Source organism: Diabrotica undecimpunctata, chromosome 6 (assembly GCF_040954645.1).
Source record: "Diabrotica undecimpunctata isolate CICGRU chromosome 6, icDiaUnde3, whole genome shotgun sequence".
NCBI classification, from domain to species: Eukaryota; Metazoa; Arthropoda; class Insecta; order Coleoptera; family Chrysomelidae; genus Diabrotica; species Diabrotica undecimpunctata.
The window spans coordinates 157,120-181,715 of record NC_092808.1 but is presented as its reverse complement, the minus strand read 5'-3'; the positions used below and the strand labels follow the sequence as shown (position 1 = coordinate 181,715).

Genomic DNA, 24,596 nt, shown 5'->3' with positions numbered 1-24,596 from the left:
AAAACTAATTATCATTTGGTTTGTTATCAGACTTTTTTTTATTGTTTTAGATACACTGTCACAACAACTGTCTCGGGTTCTGCATTGTCATCAGCCCAATCGATGACATTTTTGTAGAAGAGTAAATCCTCATTGTCCCTCCACTGATCCCGTAATGCTATTTCAACAAGTTGTGGACGTCAGCTTTCTTCACTGGTTTCATCGATTTTACAAAAAAAAATCAAGTTTGTGTTCATGTTCAAAAGCAGTTTTCCCGGCTTGGTTAGAGACTTTGTCACATCCATGTCCGACTTGTATGTGTACTCAACCCTTTAGTTCTTGTCACAATAATCCTTTTGCAGGTCCACAGTTGAAATGAAATTGTGCCGGTTTCTTCATGAACACATCCTTTTCTTTCTTCCAGTCAAAGGCTACAGTCTTGGCCAACCTCTACTACTTGCAACTTTACAAGCCCATGTAGACACCGTTGTCTCACTCAGTGGCACTTACAAAAATAGACTACTGAACCATCCAAATACGCTTGCCCAAGACCTACTTAAGCGACCGAGGAGAGGACGACTAAAACGCCGTGATCCCTTAGACCTTTCTATACCTTTACATACATAAACATATACTCTATCATTTTATAGCTACAACTTATACTATATATACCTATAACTTATAATTGTGTGTGTATTTTAACTATTGCTATTTTTTAATATGTTAGAAAATATCTATGTAAAGTGTTATTTATATTTCAAATATTTAATATATTAGAAATTTATCTTAATGGATTTTTGTCACTGGACGGATTTCCCCTGTGTTAAACTTATTGATTATTGTTTTTTTATTTGTAGAAACAGATTACAATAAATAAAGGATGTAAAAAAAACGAGCCCATGTAAATGCAACAAGTGAGGTAAACAAAACATCACCAGAGTGACGACAATCACATGATGCGTCCTACACACTCTGATTGGTCGAATGTGAATTTTGCTGCAAATCATCGGTTTAACAATGTGACTTACGTTTCAGAACTTCATTTTCAGTATGTTTTTGGTATTAAAATGTGAGTTTTGGTGCAAAATAATAGCAGGGTTCAATTCGTCTTTAAAAGACGAATTGATTGATATACATAATTCAAATATATGAAAATTTGGAGAATGTGAATTTTGCATCTACACAATTCAATTAGCTATGCAACAAGTAACACTCAGTCCTTATTATTATTATGGCAAAGTATAGATACAAATTTTTACTTTTTAAGAGGTCTTATACTTACCTTTTAAAAACTTATTATTTTCTTACTGTAATTATTTGCAAAAAAGATTTTCCCTAAATTTTCCCCAAAACATAAAAATGGTTTCAAAGGATTCTTATCGCTATAAGACGAGTTTTATTTGAAAATCTATAGCTTAATAAAAAATCACAATAAAAATATTATCAATCAGACGTTTTAACAATGTACTCCTCTACCATCTATATTATAATCAAAATTGAACATACACTAACACTAAACCATAGCTAAAGAGTTTTAGTTAGATGCTCGGAAGTCTTAATTTATGTAGAAGACAGAAGAAAAACTTGAAAATAAAAACATAAATTAATAAAAATATTAAGGATTATGAATTAGACTATATCTGGCTGATAAAACACTTGGGGAATAGTGAAGACAGGTGCAATCGGCGGTATGTTTTTCCAAATGATCGTTTAACATTTTATTCACCACATATCAAATCAAATCCGTGTGTGATATAAATAAAAAACTCATGAACATATTTAATATACATACAAAAATTATTAACAAGTGATCTTCATGTATGTACAATAAAGTAAATGCATAGCAATATCTCTTAATAAGCACTTTTTGTTTTCAAGTTCGTCAAAGTCGTTATTAATTACAATATAATAGTTCACATTGGCTATCGAACACAAAATACGACATTTGCGACGATCCAATACATTAGAGAATCTCGAATTCGTGGTCTGAGTCAAAATATTTACTACTAGATTCTTGGTAATCTAAAACAAAAACAAATATATCATTGACGTCAATTTATTCATGGAAATATTATTAATTTGATATAAAAATATTTTCAAAAATTGCTTTACCTGTGAATGATGCAGCTCCAGCTTCTACGGCGTTTTCTAAAATTGGTGACCATTCTTTTGGTTTGTTAAAACTAATTTCGAACATTGGCTCTTTTTCTGGATCAATAAGATCAGTTTTTACTCTCTGACAAAAATCATCAAAATCTTGTTCCGTTTTACAAAAGAAACACTAAAAATAAAGCACTATTAGAACAGAAGGAAATATTTTCGGGACTTGATTAAAGTTGTTTTTTTTTTTCACATAAAACAGGATGCTACAAAAATGTTCTTCTTTGTAACGAAAATAATGTGGAAAATATAATGAAAAAATTATAAAAATAAGCAAAAACAAATAATTTGTTAATAGTAAAACATTTAGTTTTCTTTTTTCTTTCTACTAGAAACTTACAGAATAAGGTATTGAATTAACAAAATTAATGACCTACCATAGCTATCGATGGATCCATTTTGAGTATGTTGATTCTAGATGCATATTTACAATGATAAGTTAAGTCTGCTTCTATTTGTTCGATAGTTTCTTTATTTTCGACACAACAAGTTTTTTGGGTGTGATGAGGATCGAGATATATCACTTCTTTACCCACACAACCGATAAAATAAAGAGCAACATTCGGTTTTCCACCAATCAGTCCTAGACTTTGCCTAAACTGGAAGCATTTCTGCAAAAAAAAAAAAATAAATAAAAATGATTACCAACAAATAAGATGTACTCTGAAATAAATATATATTGACTACAATCTGATAATTGTCAATAAATTGAAGTAGTTGATACTTACTTGCAAGCCACTAACATATATAGGATTGATTTCAGTGAGCCCTAACCTCAGGGGCACAATAAGTAATAATGGTTTCCATTCGTAGGTTGTTAAATTTGTACCATCGAGTTTCCTTTTTAAAAAGCATAATTCCTCTAAAATATACAATAATAATAAATTAAATAATACATATTATAAAAAAAGTATCTTTTATATATCATTTTTGCATTGATTGCAGATTTTAATGAAAGGTTTAGTATCTCAAATTAAACAAATTTTGAGATTTGATAGGAAATGAGCACTGAAATGCCTCCAGGTTGACACTACAGGAACTAACAGGCCTTATAAAGGCCTTCTAAAGGTTTAAAAAGTCTATTTTACCTTGCTGTAACATCTAAAACCCCTTTTTATGTTGCTATTGGGTGTCATATGCATTATAAAGTATTTTTTTAATAAAATACAACCATAATGTAGGAGCTAACTGATCAGGGTTATTAAAAATAAAGTAATACATGAAAAAACTTAATGTTTTCATTATAGAAGTTATTAAGTTTCATATAAATATAACAAGATTTTAACAGTGAGGTAGGTCAATTAGCTACAATTGACTTACTGTATAGGAAATGATGGGATTCAATTCAATGGGACAATTTCATGTGGAGATGTGAGTATATCACGAAAGTGTAGTTTAATATTGTTTAGGATTTTAAGAAAGATTTTTGAATTGAGAATCGAAACAGCAAAATAAACATATTTCAAACAGGAAATTGAAGTTAATTCCCATTAAATATAATAGTGATGGATTCTACCATTACTTGATGGAAATTCATTTTATATAACAATAAAACACTGAAAACTTTTTTTTCAAAACTCCGTATTTCATAAACCTACCTGACACCCGATAAATACTGACACGAATATACACAATTCATCATCCCATCCTACACAACATAAACTGGCAGTCTATCATAGCAGGTTACATAGGTTAATAGAAATTCTGATGTCAAAATACAACTTTGAGACAGAATTAAATATCATTAAGCAAATAGTAGTAAACAATGGGTACAACGAACAAACAATTAATCAAATTTGAAATCAAAAAGTACACAAGAAAGCCCTGAAATTAGTATTTCCACCACCAGAGAAAAACCCAGTACCTTCTGCTCAATTACATATACAGGCAAAATAACAACAAAAATAGCCAAACGCATAAAAAAGAAAGGAATAACACCAGCTTTTAGAACAAACAACAACTTAGGCAAATATATTAAAAACAACAAAAATAAAATAAAAAGCACTTACACAGTGGTGTATACAAACTTAAATGTGGTGATTGCCCAAAAACTTACATTGGTCAAACTGGTAGAAACTTTAACAAACATATATCAGAACATAAAAGGGCTTTTAATAATAGGAAAACAGATTTCACATCCAAAATAAAGGCATTAAGCTATCTTTATTAAAATCTATAGAAATTACAAAATTAAAAAACACAGACATAATTCTGAATGACCAACTTGAGACAAACAGTTCTCACCTCCTCAACCTATTTCGTTAAAGACTATAAATTGTAAACACATCCAAAAATAGATCATTTGAGAAAGGCACTCTGCCAAAACAGCTGTAGTGATATGATATTATAATAAATTTTGTAGAAGTTTTGAAAACAAAGCTCTTAGTGTTTTATTGTTATATATATTCAATAGTATTTAATACCATAAAAGTCCTGTAAAAAATAGATATGTGGAAAAATTTGCAACAACAAAAATTTACTTACTTATATCAGAAATTACAACTGTGTTATCTAAAGCTACATGAATTGCTAATCTACTCCATTCATCATATTTTACCAGTTTCCTGAAAAATAATATTAATATCATTAAAACCAGTCAGATCTAAGAAGAGAAGAATAATTCACCAATTTAATAAATCATTATATCAAGTTTATTATGCCAAAGAGAGACTGTAATTTTGATAAAAAATAAACAGATGTACAGATAATTATTAGAAACAATTAAAAAATATATAATAAAAAAGTTTACAAAAAATTTAAGCCTTTTCTTCAAATGCTACTGAAATACAGGTATCGACAACAAAAAAGGCTAAACAGAATTAAATTAAATTAAACTGGGAATTTTTGAGTAATCTTTGTCTTGCAGAAGATGTAATGAAATGAGACGTAAAATCCCCTTAAAACGTAAATACTATTATAAGAGATTACATAAATTGTCTGACCTAGTATTTAGTGCAAGTAGCTATACTACAGTCCTTAGAAAATTAATATGCATCACCTGTGTTCTACTGACGAATGAAAATATAAACACAAAAAGATATCATATTTTCTCTAGCCAACCAAAGGCTAAGAAATCACACAGCTGCGAAATGATATCTTATATACTGTACACATTTTTATCTATACCGCCAAGTTAACTAATAAATGAAGACTTACTTAAGAACTTGTGCAATAGTATTGGGTCCAAACCACTCCCCTACTTGTTTTCCTAAAGATGCCCCCATCAGAGCTATTTGGTGTATGGAATATGGAGCTTGCCGACGATCTTCAAACTTCTTGAGAATCTTTAAATATGTTAAATCCTTGGATTGAGGATCCCATAGCCAATCTCTTCCCAAGTGTAGAGATACTAAAGCTTGTGCCAGGACCATTTGTCCACATCTTAACATACAACCCCATCCTTTATCTGATGTAAGCCCTTCATTGCCTCCTATCGGAATGAAGTTTTTTCTGTAGGTGACCCATAGTCTAGAAACTATGTCTTGTCTTATTTTGTTGATATCTATAATGGAACTCAATTAGTAAAGTGATATTTTTAAATGTATTGATTATTAAGAAGATAAAACACACTACAAAAAACTAAAAAAAAATCAGTTAAAACATGTCATAAATGACTTTATATAATTAAAAATAAGTGACCATGGCTTCTACCAGATAGTTATATACCCCTTCTTCAGATTTAACTTGATCTATAACTGGTTGTCTATAAATTTAATCATTCATCCATACCTATAAATGCTTATCTTGAATATTTATCTATAGATAGATGACCCATATTAATAGATAATTTTTTATGTCATTTATTTAAGATATGTCTTTGGGAACGTTTTGTTTAAATAACCTATTATATAAATCACACTTTACTCACCTTGAACAGCGTTGTACCTTTTTCCAAGTATCCATACTGGCTCAGTTGTTTTTGGAATATCATCTGGTTCCAGTGTTGCTTCTAAACAAGCTTCAAACATACAATCCATTATATCTCTTGTAGCCACACACATTTATTATTCTAATTCAATTTCTCTTATACGTAAAGAATTTATTTCTTATGCATTTGGAAGTTATTGTTAAATCTCATTGTTTTTATTTTAACAATTCATACGTCATTTTTAATTTATTAGACAATTTTGACACTGACTGCAACTTCGATCGTTCCAACTATCGAATGATGATGAGTCAGTTATCGATAATTTTTATCATTTTAGTATCGGATCCAATCTTTTATTGATATCATGTACAATATATTGTTAAAAAAATACTTTATATTGTGATACAATCGTGGTTCGATATTATTCAGCGATTTTCATAAAATATAACTATATATACTGTATTATCTTGTTTTTATATTGTTTATGATGAACAAACTTTCCTATATGTTTTAAAACATAGTCTTCAGGCCGGATCATTAGATATGGGATGCTGTCAAATAGTGGACCTTTGTGGGGAAGAAAAACTTGTTAAGAATTAAACGATTAAATTAGTGACAAATAATGTTTTGCTTAGAAAACTAATACATGCTTTAGTAGTTTTGAAATTTGACAGCTATCGATACCGTATGACGTCATTAGCAACTGATGTAAAGTTAGCAACATTTGCTGAACAGTGACGTAGGTAATTTAAAACATTTTTATTATTATTAATTTGGGGTTTTATCTTGTTTAAAATTTCTCTTTAAAATAAAAACATTACTATAATTATAAAATTTATTTCACAGCTATTACAAAGAAAAATCAACTTCTCAAACAATAATTATTGGCACTACACACAATCTTAATTTGTACACATAACAATCATTAACAAAACAAGATTGGCACTATTTAACAATGAAACAAGATAAAAAAACAAACACATTTCGTTTACTAACATGTAAAACATTAAGTAATATCACAACCCAGCAAGTGCATATGAGTATTTTTTCAGTATCAGTACTGCTAATAATTTTGCAGTGATCAGGTGTATTAATAATTTTCTAGTTTTTATTAAGAATTAAATAATCAGGAAATACAGCATAGTTTGTAAGACAACATGGAAATAACATTTTTAAATTGCTTTTAAACAACATACACAGAAGATTGTAAAATTTAAATATACAGCCAAATCTATAAAAGTTTGCTCTAAATATTTTGTCATAACTTTTACATAATGCAAAAACACTTATTTAATTGATGTCCTGCTAAATAAATCGGTGAACAAAATCAAATAATGTACAAAAAATTGGGAGAGGTGTCCCACACAAATTTAAAACTTATCAATGTAAAAAACATTTGTATTTAAAAGTTCTACAGTAAAGTATTTAATGTAATACAGATGTCCATAAATGAGCCAAATCTTTACAACAGCTTTGTTAGGTTAATATTCATGATGCACTAGCAGTAAACTTACTAAAGGCATAGTCCTTAAAATTTATTATGATGACAGTTATGTTATCAGTGGACCCTCTGTAGTAAGATTGTAAAGCCAAACTTTTAGCACCATAATCTGGTTCACTCAATCTTTCTTTAATAAAACTTACTGCCTCTTCATTGGAAAATGTATCCCATAAGCCATCAGTTGCCAAAATAAGAAACAAAGGTTTGTGATCATGTAAATCAAAAGTTAATATATCAGGTTCAGCAATTACAAGCTTCTTATCTTTAAGTGGGTAATCACCCAGTGCTCTAGACGTAGCCAGGATGCCAGCCACACGCCAGACCCCATTAAAAGACACAAACCCCCCAGCTGCCTTGATTCTTTTACGCTCCCTCATCTGTTGAGGTTTGTGATCGAAAGATAATGGAATAGCATTTCCTTTTGAATCACACATTACACCTCTAGAGTCGCCAACATTCGCTACTATCAATCTATTACCTTCTAATATGGCTATTAATGCTGTAGTACCTGCAACATCCAAACTTTTCTTTGCTATCTCTAGTAGTCTCTCATCTGCAGCTAGTACCTCATCTGTGAGTAATTTTTCATAATTTACAATCCCATATTTGTCAAAATAATTATTAACAGGCACCTTTTTAAAGCTTGGGGTTGTTTTCAGTGGCTTTGAAGATTTTGATATGGGCTTTATGCTATCTAATTTTGATAACAATTGTAAGTCTGTTATTTCTTTATTTCCTTCAATACATTCGTCTGTGGTTGAATTAGTCCTTCTAAAGCTTTTCCTTCGCTGTGCAATAGTAGGAGTGACTGGCTTTTCAGGATCTTTCTTCTCCTCCTTTTCTTCCTCAGATACTACACTTTTTGTTGAATCCCCGGATATTATACCTTTAATTTCTATGACTTTATTAAATAAGTTTTGCATAAGTTTTTCTTTAGCATATGTAGCAGCAAATTCTCCCCCATGCCCATCAAACACAGCAAATAATGCAACCCCTGTATTACTGATATTATCATTTATTACAAACCTGTCTTCCATTTTTGGTCGTCTCCCCTGTAGAGCATAAGCTGCAATAGTACCTACCTTCATCTCCCAACTGGATTTTTCAATATTTGCATTACTGAAAAAGCTGAGCTTCTCAATTTTGGATTTGCTTGTTGCTTTACCAATACTATACTGGAACTTCCCCAATAAAGTTCGACTCCATTCATCTACAGCCTGAATATATATGAATATAAAAAATATCATAACACCAAAAATCAAAAACTCTGGCTTGAAGATGTAAATTTTCAGCTGCCTCCAAATGTGTGAAGAGAATGTTATGTGAGAGAGTTTTAAGGGAACAGTCCATGATACTCGTGACATGATTTTCATATGTGAAACGTATGTTTGATAAAATATTTTATCGTCTAGTTCGTCTTCCATCTTACAAATCTTTGAAGATATTGTAACATAGGTCGCAGATATTCAGGACAGCATTTTCGTCAGTGAATCTAAAATCATGTCACAACAAACTAAAATTAGATTAAATCAGAAAGAGCATTTGTAAAATGCATAAAACATATCCATACAAATGATAGTATGTATATATTTTTTTAAAATAACCTTGACTTTGGATATTGCATTAAAAATGTACAAAAGTAAATTATTTTAAGGTGTAAGGACACCTTTTCCTCAAGAAAAGCTGTACAACCTTTAACGTACAAGTCCAACAAAATTAAGTGCAATTATGACAGTTCTAATATTTATATCTTTAATAATTATTTAAATTGCTAAACATTTTGTTTAAAATTTTATATTTTCATTAAAGTATTTTCAACAAAATATGATTATTACATAAAACAATATCGGCGATATACTTACTTATATTAAGATTAAGGTTAATTGTAAATTCTACCATCCAATTAAATTCATAAAATATACCAACTATGGCAAAATATATTTACATTATTGGTTTTTTGTTTTTTCTGTTAAAATACGCAAAGTAATGTTATTTAGCACATGATAACCAAAGCAAATCACCTAATATTGACACTTGACACTTTCGTCAATTAATGACGTAACATGTAAACGGTTCGTTAAAAGTTAATTAAGGGCTTTTTGTTTATTTAAACACACTGAAATAAACTTAGCCACATTTTATTTTTTCAACGTAAACATTCATTATCGTTATTTGTAAAACATACATCAAATTTGTAATGCATGTTTTGTAAAGTTGGTCCCAAAATTTTTGTATTTGCGACTGTATTTTGGTACTGCAATGCCTTGAAAATGTTCGGTCAATTGTAATTGTGGAAAATGTAAGAAAAATGGGTGTAAATAATGTGAAATATACGATTATAAAATAGTCTATTAGTGGTAATTATGAGTGAAAGGAAATTTACTCGTGGATTGACCAAGCCCGGAACTGCGGCTCAACTTAGAGAAACTGTCTCACAAGTAGTTAGGGAAAGCGCTGTGCAAGTAAGTGAAAGCCTTTTGAAAAATACTTTAAAAACTATTTGTCTACATACATTTATATTGACGAAAGCCATTATAGGTTAAATTTTGAGTTCAGCTATGATGTTCTATTTTTAAGCAATTATTTTTATTCCTTTTAGTGTTACACCCACTTCCATTGGTGCACTGATTTTCGAAATATACACTTTGGTGTTTAAAAGAATAGACTGGTAAAGGATATAAATAAGTACGAGTGTATAGTCGATTATGTGTGATCTCTAGGAACTAGATGTTAAAATCAAAACAATTTTTTTGGCACAAATTCCAACCATGTTCCAATTAATTTTATGTATTTAGGAAATTATTTCATTTAGTCCAGTTTCTCTTTATACAAACATTATCAGTTTAAAAACAAGAATATCAATTTTGTAAAATATGAGATAATTGATAATACCAAAAATTTTCCAAATTATTTGTACAAGGTGATACAAAATCTTGTTTTATTAGTAAATATAAAAAATTTATAATTTTTATATTTGCTGTACAGTTCTACACATTTTAGACATATCTAAGAACAATACATAGTTTGCACAAGATAGGAAGGCAATATAAACTTGCACATCCTATTAATTTATCATAGTATGTTATTATATTTATTTTTTCAAGTAACACAGCATGTATAGAGTCTTACTTGACCAGCAAATATTCGTACAGGAGGTTTTGGTTGCATATATGATGGCAATAAAAGTTAAGAACAACAATTATAGACAACTTTGAGGTTCGCATTACAAAATTAGTAAGAATGTTACAGGATGTTTAATAACCTAATGGCAGACCAAACTTAAGGTTTTTTAAATGGTACACCCTGTATTTTATTTTATATTGAAAATTTTATTTACAAATTTACAATGAAAATCATAACAAGTTCAATTCCCTTTATAATTAAAAATAAGCAGAATAAATATAATTTATTGAGGCCACATTTTTTTATTGACTGTCAAAATGATTGAAAATATTCGAAAATTATTGATATTGCTAATTTTCTTTATATCGAATATAGGGCGAGTCAGAAAAAGAAAAGAAAAGAAAAGAAAGAAAAATAATTTATTATTATACAAAAAAAAACACAAACACAAAATACAACATTTATGGAAAAATTCAAAACTACTTTTAATAAAATATTTTTAATATTTAATTACATGAGATGTTCAAAATAACCTCCTAAAACACTTATGCAGGCCTGAAAATGGTTGTTGAATGAGACTCTTATATTATGAAGCAGTTGTACACTAACACTTTGAAATACGTTTCATATTATATCTTTAGTCTCATCCATTTTTGTTGGATGTGTTTATAAACTTCATTCTTAACGTTACTTCAAAAAAATGAGTAAATTTTATTAAATTCTAGGTCTGCTACTGGACCATTTCTTCCAATCCATCTATCAGAAAACTGTTCGTCAAGTTCACTTTGAATCAATGCATTATGGTGAACAGGAGTACTGTCATACAAAAACCACATGTATTTCAATAATCTTCATCTTATTTTTCTCTTGACCCAAATGCATGAAATTATATGTTGTTCATAAAGTGCCATCAGGATCAGGTGGTTGTTTTGAGTGAGAACATAGATTTTCTTGTAGAAATATCATGGAAAAGGTGGTTATAATTAGAATTTTGATGATTCAGATAAAAAATTACTGGAAAAAAAAATTATGGCAACATTTACATTTATAGCAACATATCTTAAGAAGTATCATGTTTACAGACAAAATAGATAAAAGTAAAATGGTTTGCAATTAAATTGTGTATAAAAATATGCTTATGAAATTGGTAAAAAAAATTCCAGTGAATAAAAGTGGAAATCCACAAAAAAAGATTTAAAAATAACATTTTGGAGGTTTGCATTAGAGGAAGTTGGAAATATCTTTTTCTTTTAAGTTTTTCAAAATTTATTTTTAAAAATTTAGGAAACATGAAACAAAGAAAAATTCAATACATTTTTTTTATGTTTTTGCACATTTTTTACATATAAAAGACTAAAGAAATTTTCAAACCCGTTTTGAAAAATGAAAATGTGATTAATTAGGTTGCTTAGGAAATTTTCAAAATTATTCTTAATGTTTTTACAGAATAAACCTCATAGGATAGAACCTCTGGATTTTGAAAAACTTCTAATTCAAAACAAAACAGTCCTTCAAAATGATCCAGAGAGAGAATTGCTGCTGCATCCTCCAGACGACATTTCTGTAAGTAAAACATTATTTGTTAAATAAATAAAAAAATATTGGTATTTTCTTTAATAATTATTGTTTGACTTAGTAGAATAGTAATAACAATATCCATTGTTGTAAATATGAGGGTAATTTAATATTAATCAATATCACTTTCAACATAAAGTGTTAACATAACTAGCAATAGCCACTGTTTTTTGGATCATAAAAGGTATTGTTCACATTGATTAGTTAAAATGGTATATATCAGTGATTGGTGTGTACCATACAGGTTTATTGGATCATTTTCATTTGCTGGTTTTAGCAAATGATGTCCCTGTTTGCCAAAAAAGTTTTTTTCCATCAAGATAACACAAGTTCTCACAAGGAATACAAATTGGTCTTAGAAGGGTCTGCTTTACAAGGAACTAGGGCAAAATTTTACACTATTTTGAGGACCTTAAACTAAATTAATTTTTTGAATATATGTATAACAAAAATGAGATAATGGCCTTAACAAGTATATTGGGCGTAAAGATGGCTGTATTGAAGAATAAATGAAAAAATAATAAAAATCGTAGATTTTCGTACTTAATCTGTTTATATTAATATTAAATATGGTAATTATGGTAGTAGTATAATTTTTAAACTTACACTATCTACTTAGATTTCTTAAAATAGATTTAGGTCACTATATTTTAGATCTACTATACAATATTTATATAATTGGTTAATGAAATGATTTTTTGAGTTACTTTTGTTTCTTCTAGCAAGTTATTTTACCAAGAAGATTGCGTACATTATCTGAGGCGTTCCCTTCAGAAAACGAAACTGAAAAGTGTAATTTACTTACCAAACAATGCATCAACAATTATTCCTGCAGTTGGAACTTAATTCATTATAAATACAATGCATACTCTGGCAGTTATGCAGACCTTCCTTTGAAACCTCAAGAAAACAAGCTGCAAGAACAAACCTACGAGATCGACATTGATACAGATGCAGTAGACGATTTGAAGCCAAGATTAGACAATATTACCAAGGAAGGTTTTCTGCTGAAAGGGCCGGAAATAGGATCGGAAAAGTCTTTCGTTAATATCGGCTCAAAAAGTTTCAAACGGAGGTATTGTTATTTGCGGCAGGAAGTAGATGGGACATACATTTTGGAGATGTATAAGGATGAGAAGAAAGGTGAAGCAAAATTGACCATTGTTATGGATTTTTGTACGGATGTTGTTAAGGTAAGTGTACATATAGACCAGTGAGGATCTGTAAAAAATCGGCTAAATTTCGGTGGGAGAGGTGGCATTCGGATTTTTGCAAAAATAGTTAGGTAAACGTGTATAATTTCAATTCCATAAAGTACGTTAGATATATTAACTACGTTTTTATAAGTAAAACAATTGGCAAACTTCTATATGGTCTAGTTTTTGTTGTGCAAGATTTTAAAACAATTCAACTTTTTTAAAAGAATTTTAATTGCAAAATTATTATGTGAAATCTGTTAAATCGATTTTAATGAAATTTGGAGGACTGTTTTACTATGTTATAAAGATTTTCTAGACGAACTATGAAGGTCTTAAGTGGTTGAAATAAATTGAATAAGAAAAGGCTTGTTTCCCCCTCATTTTTCTATTTATTGCTCTTTTGCAGTAACGGTAATAAATTAAAACATTTTTAACCAGCCGTATCTTATAGAAAATTTAATTGTCGCCATTTTATTTCATTACGACATTGCTCGAAAATAAACTGTTTTAAAGTTATAAGCAAGGAAACTATATCTGCAAAAATCAGAATGCCACCTCTCACAACCACCTCAAAAGGGATCCGTCCTGGTGTAATATATTTTGTCGGTCGGTTTTTCGCAAATGGTACATTTGAAAATGTTTGCTAATTTCGAAGCTTTGAATTATTTACACTCAAATATCTATATGTTTTAGAACTTAAAACGGGGGAGATTTTGTTTTGAATTGAGGATGACTTCTGGGCATAAATCGTATGTATTAGCTTCAGAAAATGAGACGGATTTTAAAGATTGGCTCAGTAAATTAAGCTCAGTGGTCCAACAGAACAAAGTTCAAGAAGAAAACCGTGCAGCCTCTTTGGAAAGAGGTAAGTTTTTTAACTAAGTATATGCTATACGAGCCCCTTCCTATATCGGATGGCCCACCTGTGGAATTTGCAGTTTAAGTCGATTACCATAAACAAATTATACTCTGCATGTTTTTATAAGTTCTTATATTAATTAATACGGCATTTTTATTAATATTTATTAAAAACATTACCCTTATGGTTTTTTATTTATTTTCAACAATAAAAAAATCACTAAACCCTGGCTATGCATTCACTTATGTCAACATACGTTGATTGTTTCATACTTACGTTAAATCCAGAGGTAGCTATGGAAAAATGTCATCAAAACAATAATATTGTCAGTTAATGTCAAATGTATTTTGTAGTATTGCATAGATAAATAATATAGTATATTATAGAAGTATGGTAGTATTGTAAAGCTTTTTGCCGTTTGTGGATTGTACAATGGGTCGAGGTAAAGTTGTCGATGAGAAAATTTGTTCAATCATTATTAGATTTTTTAATTCTGGAAAATCCAATTCGGAAATCGCGAATATGTTGCAATTGTCACGCTATAGAGTAAGAAATATAGTCAGAAGATACAAAACTACAGGTTCGGTCGTCACAAAACCTAGAAATGTACGAAAAAGTAAAATATCCGAAACAGATTGAAGAGCATTAAGACGCACTATAGTGAAAAATCGACGAGCAAATTATATGGAGTAAGGCGTTGTGACGTTAATGGAAAACACGTTTCTAGATCAACATGTCACCGAGAGGCCCACAAATTAGGATTTGGTACTTACAGAGTAAGTTTTATAGTTGAAAAAATTATTACGAATTGTTTTTAATAAAATTCATTTTATTTTGTGCTAAGGAAAAGCCACTTTTAACATTAAAACAAAAGAAAAATAGACTAAGATGGTCAAAAGAGCATAAAGATTGGACTCAGTCGCAATTTGGACTCAGTCGCAATGGGATTCAATACATTGGAGTAATGAGTCCAGATTTGAAGTGCGTGTTGGAGACAGTAGGATTGCGTCATTCGCAGGAAAAATGAAGCTTTCCATCCCGACTGTCTGAACAGAACAGAACAGAACAGACTGTCTGAACAGAAATGTCAAATTTCCAGCATCTGCCATGATCTTGGGCAACGTGTCTTCTAAAGATGTGGGAAAGTTATATTTTATCGATGGGATTGTACTTAAACACGGACAAATATTTGTAAGTTGTCTTCTTATAAGACAGCGCAGGTTGTCATACCTCAAAAGAGTTTAAAATGGATTGAAGACCATGGCATACCACTTCTGGAATGTGTTTCTAACAGTCCCGACTTGTCCCCTATAGAGACTTTGTAGCGCGAAATGAAAAAAGCTTTGAGAGAACATCCTGTCAGGTCTGTCAACGAATTGAAGGAAAAATTGCAAGAAATATGGGATTCGTTTACATTAGAATTTTGTCAGAACTTGTTAAAAACTATGCCTCGAAGAATTGTGGATGTCATTAAAAATAAAGGGGATGTAACTCAGTGGTAAACTTTCTCATTTTTTTTTGTTAATATTACATATTGTATGCGTTTTTTAGATTCATTATTATTCTGTTTAATCAATAGTTTTCATTACGTTATAAAATATTTTCTATAATTAAGAAATTCAAACATGTTGTTCGATGCATTAAAATTTCTAAAATTTACGCTGCGTTGTTCTCTAAAATTTAATTTTCTTATCAATCTAACGTTGGGCCAACTGATATGGGAAAGGGCTCGCATATGGTCTGTTAAAAGGTTATATGTAAGAATATCATTGAATTTATTTTCAGAACGAAGCACTCCATCACCATTACCTCAAATACAACCCTGTGGAACATTAAAAGGGCTCGAACAAAGCATGAATCCACAATTAATGAAGTACGCGCGAGAGACTGATCATAGTATAGCAAGTTTAAGGAAAGAAAATCGCCATAAAATATTTGAGCTTCATCCGAATTACGCTTTGAGTGTCAAATCACAGAATTCTAGTCAAGAACAAGTAGCTCCCTACAGCGAAGTGTTTGGTTCCAGGGTATTTGTTAAATGTGAAAACATTAGGTAAGTGATATATTCGAATATATTCTCTGGTGTATAAAATGCTTTATTGTGATATTTTGGTAATTATTTAACAAATGCCCAATTTTTTGGGGACTTTGCCGAAACAGTCAAAGAAAATCTCAAATTTTAATGTTTTCTGTGGTGGAAGCTAGTAAAATTGTCCAATAATCAAGAAATACAAAATAATATCAAAAAAACTAATAATAATAAAAAATTCGTGAAAAACCAATAAAAATATCTGTGTTTAAACTTCACTAAATGCACAGAACATTCCCTTCAATGCTGAACAAACAAAAAATGATTTAAAAATCATTTTTCCAGTCAATATCTCAAACACAGTTTTCAAATTTAGACGTTTGTATAAATGTTCTACATTTATAGTACACCTTAATGCAAAATATATATTTATCTTCATATGAAATTGTCTTTTATCATAGAGAGTTTTTTGTCAAGGATAGAATGATGTCAGGTGTATTCGTTTTGATATTCCGCTGTACACAAATATATGTTCGCAGTGTAAAATACTATATGTATAACGTATATATATATATATATATATATATATATATATATATATATATATATATATATATATATGAATTACTCTAGGAATCCCACAATATTTATTAACTTATGATTTCATATTTTGCTTGATATTTTTATTATTAAAAATGTAAAACAATGTTAATAAACCTAATCTAACCTAACTCTGTTAACAAAGTAGTAATTTTCTGTTAAAAGTAGGTAAGAAAAACAGGATGTGGCATTACGGGAGTGACCGATAAGGGGAAGCATCGCTTTCATAATTTTTACGGACAAAGCGATGGTTATTAATTTAATTTATTTTTTCTTCCACGTAGGGTGTGGTCGTGCGATCTGCCGTTACAGTCGTTTTTATTTTATTATATATCTGCGCGATCCACCGCTCCGTCCGTAGTCCGCGATAAGAAAGCTGCTTCCAATAAAGTGTGTACATAATTAAAAATGTTAATTTTTATTTTTCATAAAAAACATTTTTTATAACTATGGCCACACTGGTGATGGCTTTTAAAAACAAGACATATTTTAAATGGAAATTACATAAAAAAGAAAAACATCCAATAAAACTCATTGTACAATAATCAATAAGAGAAGCAGAACTCAATGATATAAAATTTTTCCTTATTTTCTTTATACGAAGTGGGACATTGACATTATTAATAAGAGAACAACCTAAATATAGAAGCAATGACGGACCATGGAACAAAATATTCGGGTTTTGGCATTGTTGCCATGTCCTTATAATCAATCGGAAAAAAGCATGCGATATATATTAATTAATTAAACATGGAAAACAAACATAAAGTGGTAAAATAAGGAGAAAAATTATTACTTTAGACATATTAACATTTTTTACCACATAAAAAATTAGATAAATTTACATGAATGGGTAAATTTAGATATACATTCAAAAGCAGTAAGGTATATAGTTTTAAAACTTTTATGATCTACATGAAAATAAGCCACAATCCTAACAAAATTTTCCAGTGTAACGTTTCAACCACCAATCGGCAGCAGCTACAATAATAAATACAATATTTACAAATTCACATTTCATTGATTATATTGTGATTGTTGTGAGAACCATTGGAGAACAATTCTCCAATTCTAATACATTCCAAACTGATAAAGGAATGGTCTTTTGGTTCTCTGGCAACTGTATTTGGTTCTCTTGACAAATCTATCCGCTAATCCATCAAAGGGCAATTGCTAAAAATATTTTTAATAATGAACTGCAATTAATTTCGAAAGAAACAAATATTTAATAGTTCTTGTTTTGTATAAATTAAAAAATTACAGAATCCATAAAATAATATAATCAAAATGTATTTTTTAAAAGCTTTCTTTATATTTGAAGCATACATACATACATTGTAAGGACTTGGCAACACTGCCAAACTCAAATATTTTGTTCCACGGTCGAATATTTGCGGCTATATTCAGGTTGCCCTCTTATTAATGATGTTCAAAACGTGTTAAAAAACCTTTTTCCTAGCAGCTTATCTCCACTGTTTCAGTTTTTGTTCTAAATACCTGTCAATATTTCTTACTTATCACCGAGCCCTGATGTAATTCTACTATCATAAGAATATTAATCAGTTAACGTCATGAGTAATAATATTGGAGGCAGTGTTGCCACTTTTTAAAAAATATTAGAAAGCTATGTACAGAACATGCAGTTATTTGTAATAAATCCTTGACTTATCTATCCGTATGTATTTTATAGGTTAAAATTGCAAGTAGTTGATGATAAAGATAACCTTTGCCAAGTTGAACCGTACCATACAACGTTGTGCCTATTCGATGCCAAAAATAATAGAAAACTGACTGAAAATTTCCATTTCGATGTAAACAGTAGCAACATTAGAAATACGTTCAATAACGGCATTAATAGCGAGACGAATAGCGTCAAGTTGGGACTTCCCCCAGATTTAAACTCCGAATGGTTATTCTATCCTCGCCAAGCCCTCCTCAGCATTACGAATCCGCACCCGGATATCTTTCTAGTCGTTAGAATCGAGAAGGTTCTACAGGGGGGTATAGGGCCGACGTCGGAGCCGTACGTTAAAGCAAATAAAGATCCGAAAGTTAGTCAAAAGTTTTATAGGAATATAGCGATGTGCTGTCAGAGACTCGGGAAGTACAGGATGCCGTTCGCTTGGGCTGCCAGGCCAGTTTTTAGGTAAGTTTGTTTGTTTTGCTATACTAGAATTGTTAAATCTTTTATGATCGTAATTATCGTTAAAGTTTATTTAAAATAATATTTTGTTTGTTATCTATCTCTTTTTTATTTACTCTTTTCTTTCACTGGTGTTTTTTTCTATTAGTGGTGTATAAGTGCTGCTTTTTTAGTCTTTTTTATTACTTCTAGCGTTCATTTTGGCTTGTTTTCATTCTTCCCTGTTCTTTTCTTCGTAATATTTTACTCACATCCTTTTTCCGTACCTGATATTCTACTAAATATTTCTACTGGGTGGAAAAATTCATAGTGCGTACGTAGAATCTGTTTTTATATGATTGAAAACCCTTTTATGTTCTGCTATACGTTTGTTAAAGGTTCTACCAGTTTGACCGATGTATGTTTTTGGGCATTCGCCACATTTTAGTTTATATACACCACTGTGTAAGTGCCTTTTCTTTTGACTCTTGCCTGGCTTCTTTAAATGTGCTTATTTAACCCTTTCAACACTGAATTTACATGTAAGAGACTGAAACTATTCAGTCTTATAATCAGACTAATTAATTTAAACAAATTATGTATATAATTAGTCGTCAAATTCAGATCTGTCCGTTCTAAGGAGGTTGAACTAAGTAGTTTTGACTGGGAATATAAGGTCCCATCAGTAATAAAAAGAGCAATTACAAAAAAATTTTTTATTAAAAAATAAGGTTTAATTGAAACCCACTTATAAGTGGAATGTTAAAAAACACTTTTTGCACAATGGTACATTGAATCCAATACATAAAGTTTTTGTACGGCTTTCCTTCTTCTTTCCTTCCATCTCGTTTGTCAGCGTTATCAATAACGATGAGTTAGATAAATTGCCGATTTCGTCAAATGTGAAACCATTTTTTCGAAACTAATAGAACTAATCGAACGTTTTAGGTTATATAGTAACGAATTGGACATTACTTCAGATTTCCACGCAATATACAGGCAAGAACCGAACAAACTTAACGACGAAGAGTTATTAAAGTTGTTGTCGGATTATAGAAAGCCTGACAAATTTAACAAATTCACTGTGATTCCCGGATCGTTGGAAATTAAACTGTCTCCTGTCAATGATCTACCACCAAGTGAGTAATAGTATACTTAGTGTTATACATACTTAAAAATACTTAAATTTTATTTTTGTTAGATACTTTATCTACCTCTCTATCACCTCTGAAACCGTTTCCGCTACCTCCAACATCTGAACCAACCATAGAATTGGCCGAACTGGAAGGATTATCCGACAAGGACATCAATCCTTACACGACGTTTCTCAATCACCTCTATGTGTACCCGTTAAATCTTAATTTTGACACTCAGAAGACATTTGCCAGAGCTAGAAACATTGCTTGCGTCGTAGAGTTGCGTGATTCGGACAATGAAGAAGCCAAAGGTTTGCCGGTAAGTCAGTTAGTGTTATAATCGTTGTTTATCACTCTCTTTCCTTTATTCATTATCTCACTATCTAATAGGATGGCTTTATAATTGATCTGCATCGATTCTCTTAAACAAAATATGTTTTTCAGTGCATATACGGCCGCCCTGGTCAACCTCTGCTGGTCTCGCAAACGTCTTGCGCCGTTCTACATCACAACACGTTTCCGACTTGGTACGAAGAGGTCAAGATAAGGCTTCCGACAAATATCCTTTATTCTCATCATTTATTGTTTACATTTTACCACATTTCCTGTGATATTACCAAAAAGCGAGAAAATGGAATAGAAAATTGTGTAGGTTATGCCTGGTTACCATTGCTGCAGAAAGGGCGGTTGAATGTTGAGACTCAGGTGATTCCTGTGGCTTCACATCTGTTGCCGGGTTATTTGTCGATACATCCCTTCGGACTAGGGAAAGGAGTAAGTTTTTTTTATCATTTTAACTGTCTTACCAATAGGCTCTGGACCTTATCTGATATTTTAAGTACATACAGTAATAAAAATAATAGGTAAAAAGAAATAAGAATAAGACTTACTCACAATCAATTTAATCACAGTAAGTCTTATTCTTATTTCTTTTTACTTATTTGAAATGGACTCGCACAGGCAACATATTTAAGATTTAATAAAAATAATGTTAACATCCACAACAATTTTTTTTTCAGAATGCTGGCCCTGAAATCAATTGGATAGACAGCCAGAAGCCCATATTTTCGATTGGATTTAACTTAGTATCAACGATCAACACCAAAGATCAACATTTATACAATCTATTCAACCACGCCGAACGGTTATTAGATCCAAAACCGACATCGGTACCATCAGAAATTGAAACGTGCAAGATTCTAAAGGCTCTACACGCCATTCATCTAACGACGCTTATAACTTTCCTGCCGACTCTTTTCAACCAACTTTTTACGTTACTGGTGATGACCAACAGCGAAGAAATAGGAATCAACATTATACGTGTCTTGATAAATCTAGTAACAATGATATACGATGTGAGGCGAAAAGAAATACTGCAGGCTTATGTAAAGTACGTGTTCGTCTCTCCGGAGAGCACAAAACAAACCACAGTACACGAGGAGATGTGCCGACACCTTCCGGTGATTCTACATCCCAATAATACAGACTTTTTGGTGGTAAACAGGTTTATGCATCATTCAGACTTCTTTTTCGAAATCATCAACAAGAGTATCGCCCAACATCTGTTAAATTCTGGAAGAATAAAGGTAAATAATTGCAATAAATTCTATATAACTGTATATTTGAACTTAACACATATTTTTAGGTTAGTTTTTCATTTTGTTCTTTACATTTTATATATTAGAACTATCGTGTAATTTCTTAATATAAAAATAATCTAATGTCTTGAAAAAATCGTTTATAACCTTGATAAGATCGTGTATCGTATTTAAAAGAAGGGGTAATGATTTGAACGAATCATTTAATATCTCAAAAAGATCGTGTAATATCTTGAAAAATAATTTTAATGTCTTGAAACAGTCGCTTATAATCTTCGTAAGATCGTGTATTATATTTAAAAGACGTGTAATGTCTTACATGAATCGTTTAATATATCAAAAAGATGGTGAATCATCGTATATCCTTCCAATAATAAATCATACCTTAAATCATACCTTGAAAATTACACTATCGTGTAATATTTTTAAAATTAATTTAACTTATCTTCAATAAGTCGTTTATTACCTTAGTAAGATCTTGTAATGTTATAAACAATCGCGTAATGTCTTGAAAATGTAACATCGTGGTTTTCAATAATGAAATTATCGTGATATCTTGGAACTATCGTGTAATACCTTGAAAAATATTGTAATGTCTTGAAAAAGTCGTTTATTCTATTTGTAAAATCGTGTATTGACTTAAAAATTAAGTAACGGTTTGAAAAAATCAAGCAACATCTTGTAAAGGTCGTGTAATATCGTGTGTTTTTTATGACCCGTGATATCTTGGAACTATCGTGTAATATTTTGAAAAATGATGCCATTTGCTGAAAAATTACTAATTAACGTTAAAAATGTAATAAAGTGTATTATTATTAAAACAGGATATCTTGGCAGTATCGTGTAATATCTTAAAAAAGTCGTTTATTATCTTGGTAATATCGTGTAATATTTTGAAACATCGTATCATGTTTTGAAAATAGATTGAAAAGTCGTTTTTTATTTGGACATATTGTGCAATGTCTTAAAAACTAGTGGAGCATCTTGTAAAAATAATGTAATACCGTGAAAGGAATCATTTAGTATCGTTTATTTTTATTAAGGCGTGATATCTTGGAAATACTCTGTAATATCGTTCGAACAAATCGAACAGTCTTGGAACTTTTGTTTAATATTTTGAACATTAATTTCTTGAGAATAAGTCGTTTATTACTTTGGTAAGATCGTTTAATGTCATAAAAAATCGTGTAATATATTGAAAAGATCGTGTAATATCGTATTTTTCCAATCATGTGTAATATCTTGCATTAGCCCGAAATTATCATGTTTTTATTATATTTCTATCGAACTTATAAGGAATATTTATTCATATTTGAATTGAAGACATAATATTCTTCGTCTATTTTAGATGCATCGATACGAAAGGTTTTCAACGGAGTTTATAGAGAGAGTGGAACATTTAATGCAGGTCTTGATACCTTACGTGCTTAATAAATATAAAGAAATGCCACTGGAAACAAAAGAATTAAACAAAAATATGGCTTTTTTCTTAAAGGTAAGCAGAAATATTATTAATGTAAAATATTGGGTTTTATAACTGCTGGATTCTCCCCCGCGTCGCTGACTATACTTTCTAGTGAACTGTGTGCTAGTCAACAGAAATTTGTGTTAACGAGATAAGGTGTGGCCATGCTTCGAACTCCAAAGTGCTCCAACTGACAGCCGGCGCAGCGGGGTCGCAGGTGGATTGTTCTGATCGTTCCACATGGGCGTAGAAAAGGGATATCGAAAAAATAATACAATATAATAAAAAATAATGTACGGTTTTTGCAGTAAAAGCAATTTATTTAATTAAGTAATCTTATTACCTTTCAGAAATGTCTTTCGATGGTGGACCGAGGATTTATTTTCAGAGTAATTAAATCTTATATCGACAGATTCAATCCGGGAGATTCCAGGATCCTTCAAGAGTATAAATTTAATTTCCTGGAAATAATATGCAACCACGAACATTATGTATCGTTGAACTTGCCAATACAATACAACAGACTGAGCGTAAGGAATAGATCGCCAGATAACACCCAAGAATTCATCTTATCCGAAGAATTTTGCAAACACCACTTCATCGTTGGATTGTTGCTACAAGAAGTGAAGACGTCATTGAACGAGGTGACGCACGTTCGAAAAATTGCTCTCAATACGCTCAAGAATCTTATAGCTAAACACGAACTCGACGACCGGTATAAAAACAAACGACAGATGAGTCGAATAGCTCTACTTTACCTTCCGTGGTTGACGATAGTGTTGGAAAACTTGAGCAGACTAGACGTGAAGGAAGAAACGAACGACGAAGAAAGCGGCAGTATAATGAACAGAATGTCTTCGAGTAGTTCGTTTTTGTTCGGCAAAAGCTCTGCCAGCGAATACACTCCAAGAAGCCATAGGTTTACTCTTCAAATCGACAAAGACAGTCCGATGCACATCAGAAATTCAGCTTTCTTCGAAGCCATAGCCGGCCAATGTAAGTTTTGTTTATATCTCTATTAATTTTTTGATTTTTGTAATCAAAACTGTATGTTTTACATATAATATCCTAAATCAATTGTGTAGTATCGTGTTTTTTTCGATAACTAATGATATCTTGAAACTACCGTGTTATATCTTGAAAAGTAATGTAATGTTTTGAAAAGTCGTTTCCTATCTTTGAAAAGTTTGTTAATTTATTAAAAAAAATGTGTATTTGCAATAAAGTCTTGGACGTATCGTGTAATAATTTGAAAAAATATGTAATCATTTGAAAGAATTGTTTATTGCCTAGATACTATCATTTAACACATTCAATAAATCATATTACATCTTGAAAAGATCTTGTAATAGCGTATATGTAACGATAACAAGCAATAACGA

The 24,596-nt window shown here is 30.7% G+C and overlaps 3 protein-coding genes across 4 annotated transcripts in view; 1 reads left to right on the top strand and 2 right to left on the bottom strand.

The window, feature by feature from the left end:
• Positions 1-1,729: 1,729 nt before the first annotated feature.
• Positions 1,730-6,299, bottom strand: LOC140442965 (cysteine protease ATG4A-like). The gene is made up of 7 exons (XM_072533930.1): positions 6,008-6,299; positions 5,296-5,641; positions 4,624-4,703; positions 2,868-3,001; positions 2,517-2,750; positions 2,092-2,260; positions 1,730-2,001 (listed from the first exon to the last, which is right to left on the bottom strand). The coding sequence occupies exons 1-7, from the start codon at positions 6,138-6,140 to the stop codon at positions 1,943-1,945; spliced, it is 1,155 nt and encodes a 384-aa protein (XP_072390031.1). The 5' UTR covers positions 6,141-6,299; the 3' UTR covers positions 1,730-1,942.
• Positions 6,300-6,828: 529 nt separating this feature from the next.
• LOC140442964 (protein phosphatase 1L) lies at positions 6,829-10,180 on the bottom strand. 2 transcript variants are annotated; one of them, XM_072533929.1, is made up of 2 exons: positions 10,021-10,180; positions 6,829-9,000 (listed from the first exon to the last, which is right to left on the bottom strand). In XM_072533929.1, exon 2 carries the CDS (start codon positions 8,930-8,932, stop codon positions 7,496-7,498), a length of 1,437 nt encoding a protein of 478 aa, XP_072390030.1. In that variant the 5' UTR covers positions 8,933-9,000; positions 10,021-10,180; the 3' UTR covers positions 6,829-7,495. The 2 variants fall into 2 exon arrangements, with proteins under 2 accessions (XP_072390030.1, XP_072390029.1); XM_072533928.1 differs by lacking the exon at positions 10,021-10,180 and adding an exon at positions 9,371-9,527.
• Ziz (dedicator of cytokinesis protein Ziz) overlaps positions 9,694-24,596 on the top strand; it is a 33,996-nt gene continuing 19,093 nt past the window's right edge. Inside the window, exons 1-12 of the mRNA XM_072533927.1 lie at positions 9,694-9,970; positions 12,078-12,194; positions 12,929-13,399; positions 14,099-14,270; positions 16,050-16,317; positions 18,584-19,039; positions 19,964-20,154; positions 20,217-20,470; positions 20,596-20,925; positions 21,171-21,737; positions 23,098-23,244; positions 23,565-24,210. Coding sequence (XP_072390028.1) covers positions 9,872-9,970; positions 12,078-12,194; positions 12,929-13,399; positions 14,099-14,270; positions 16,050-16,317; positions 18,584-19,039; positions 19,964-20,154; positions 20,217-20,470; positions 20,596-20,925; positions 21,171-21,737; positions 23,098-23,244; positions 23,565-24,210 — 3,718 coding nt within the window. The 5' untranslated portion in view covers positions 9,694-9,871. The remainder of the gene's footprint in view (positions 9,971-12,077; positions 12,195-12,928; positions 13,400-14,098; positions 14,271-16,049; positions 16,318-18,583; positions 19,040-19,963; positions 20,155-20,216; positions 20,471-20,595; positions 20,926-21,170; positions 21,738-23,097; positions 23,245-23,564; positions 24,211-24,596) is intronic.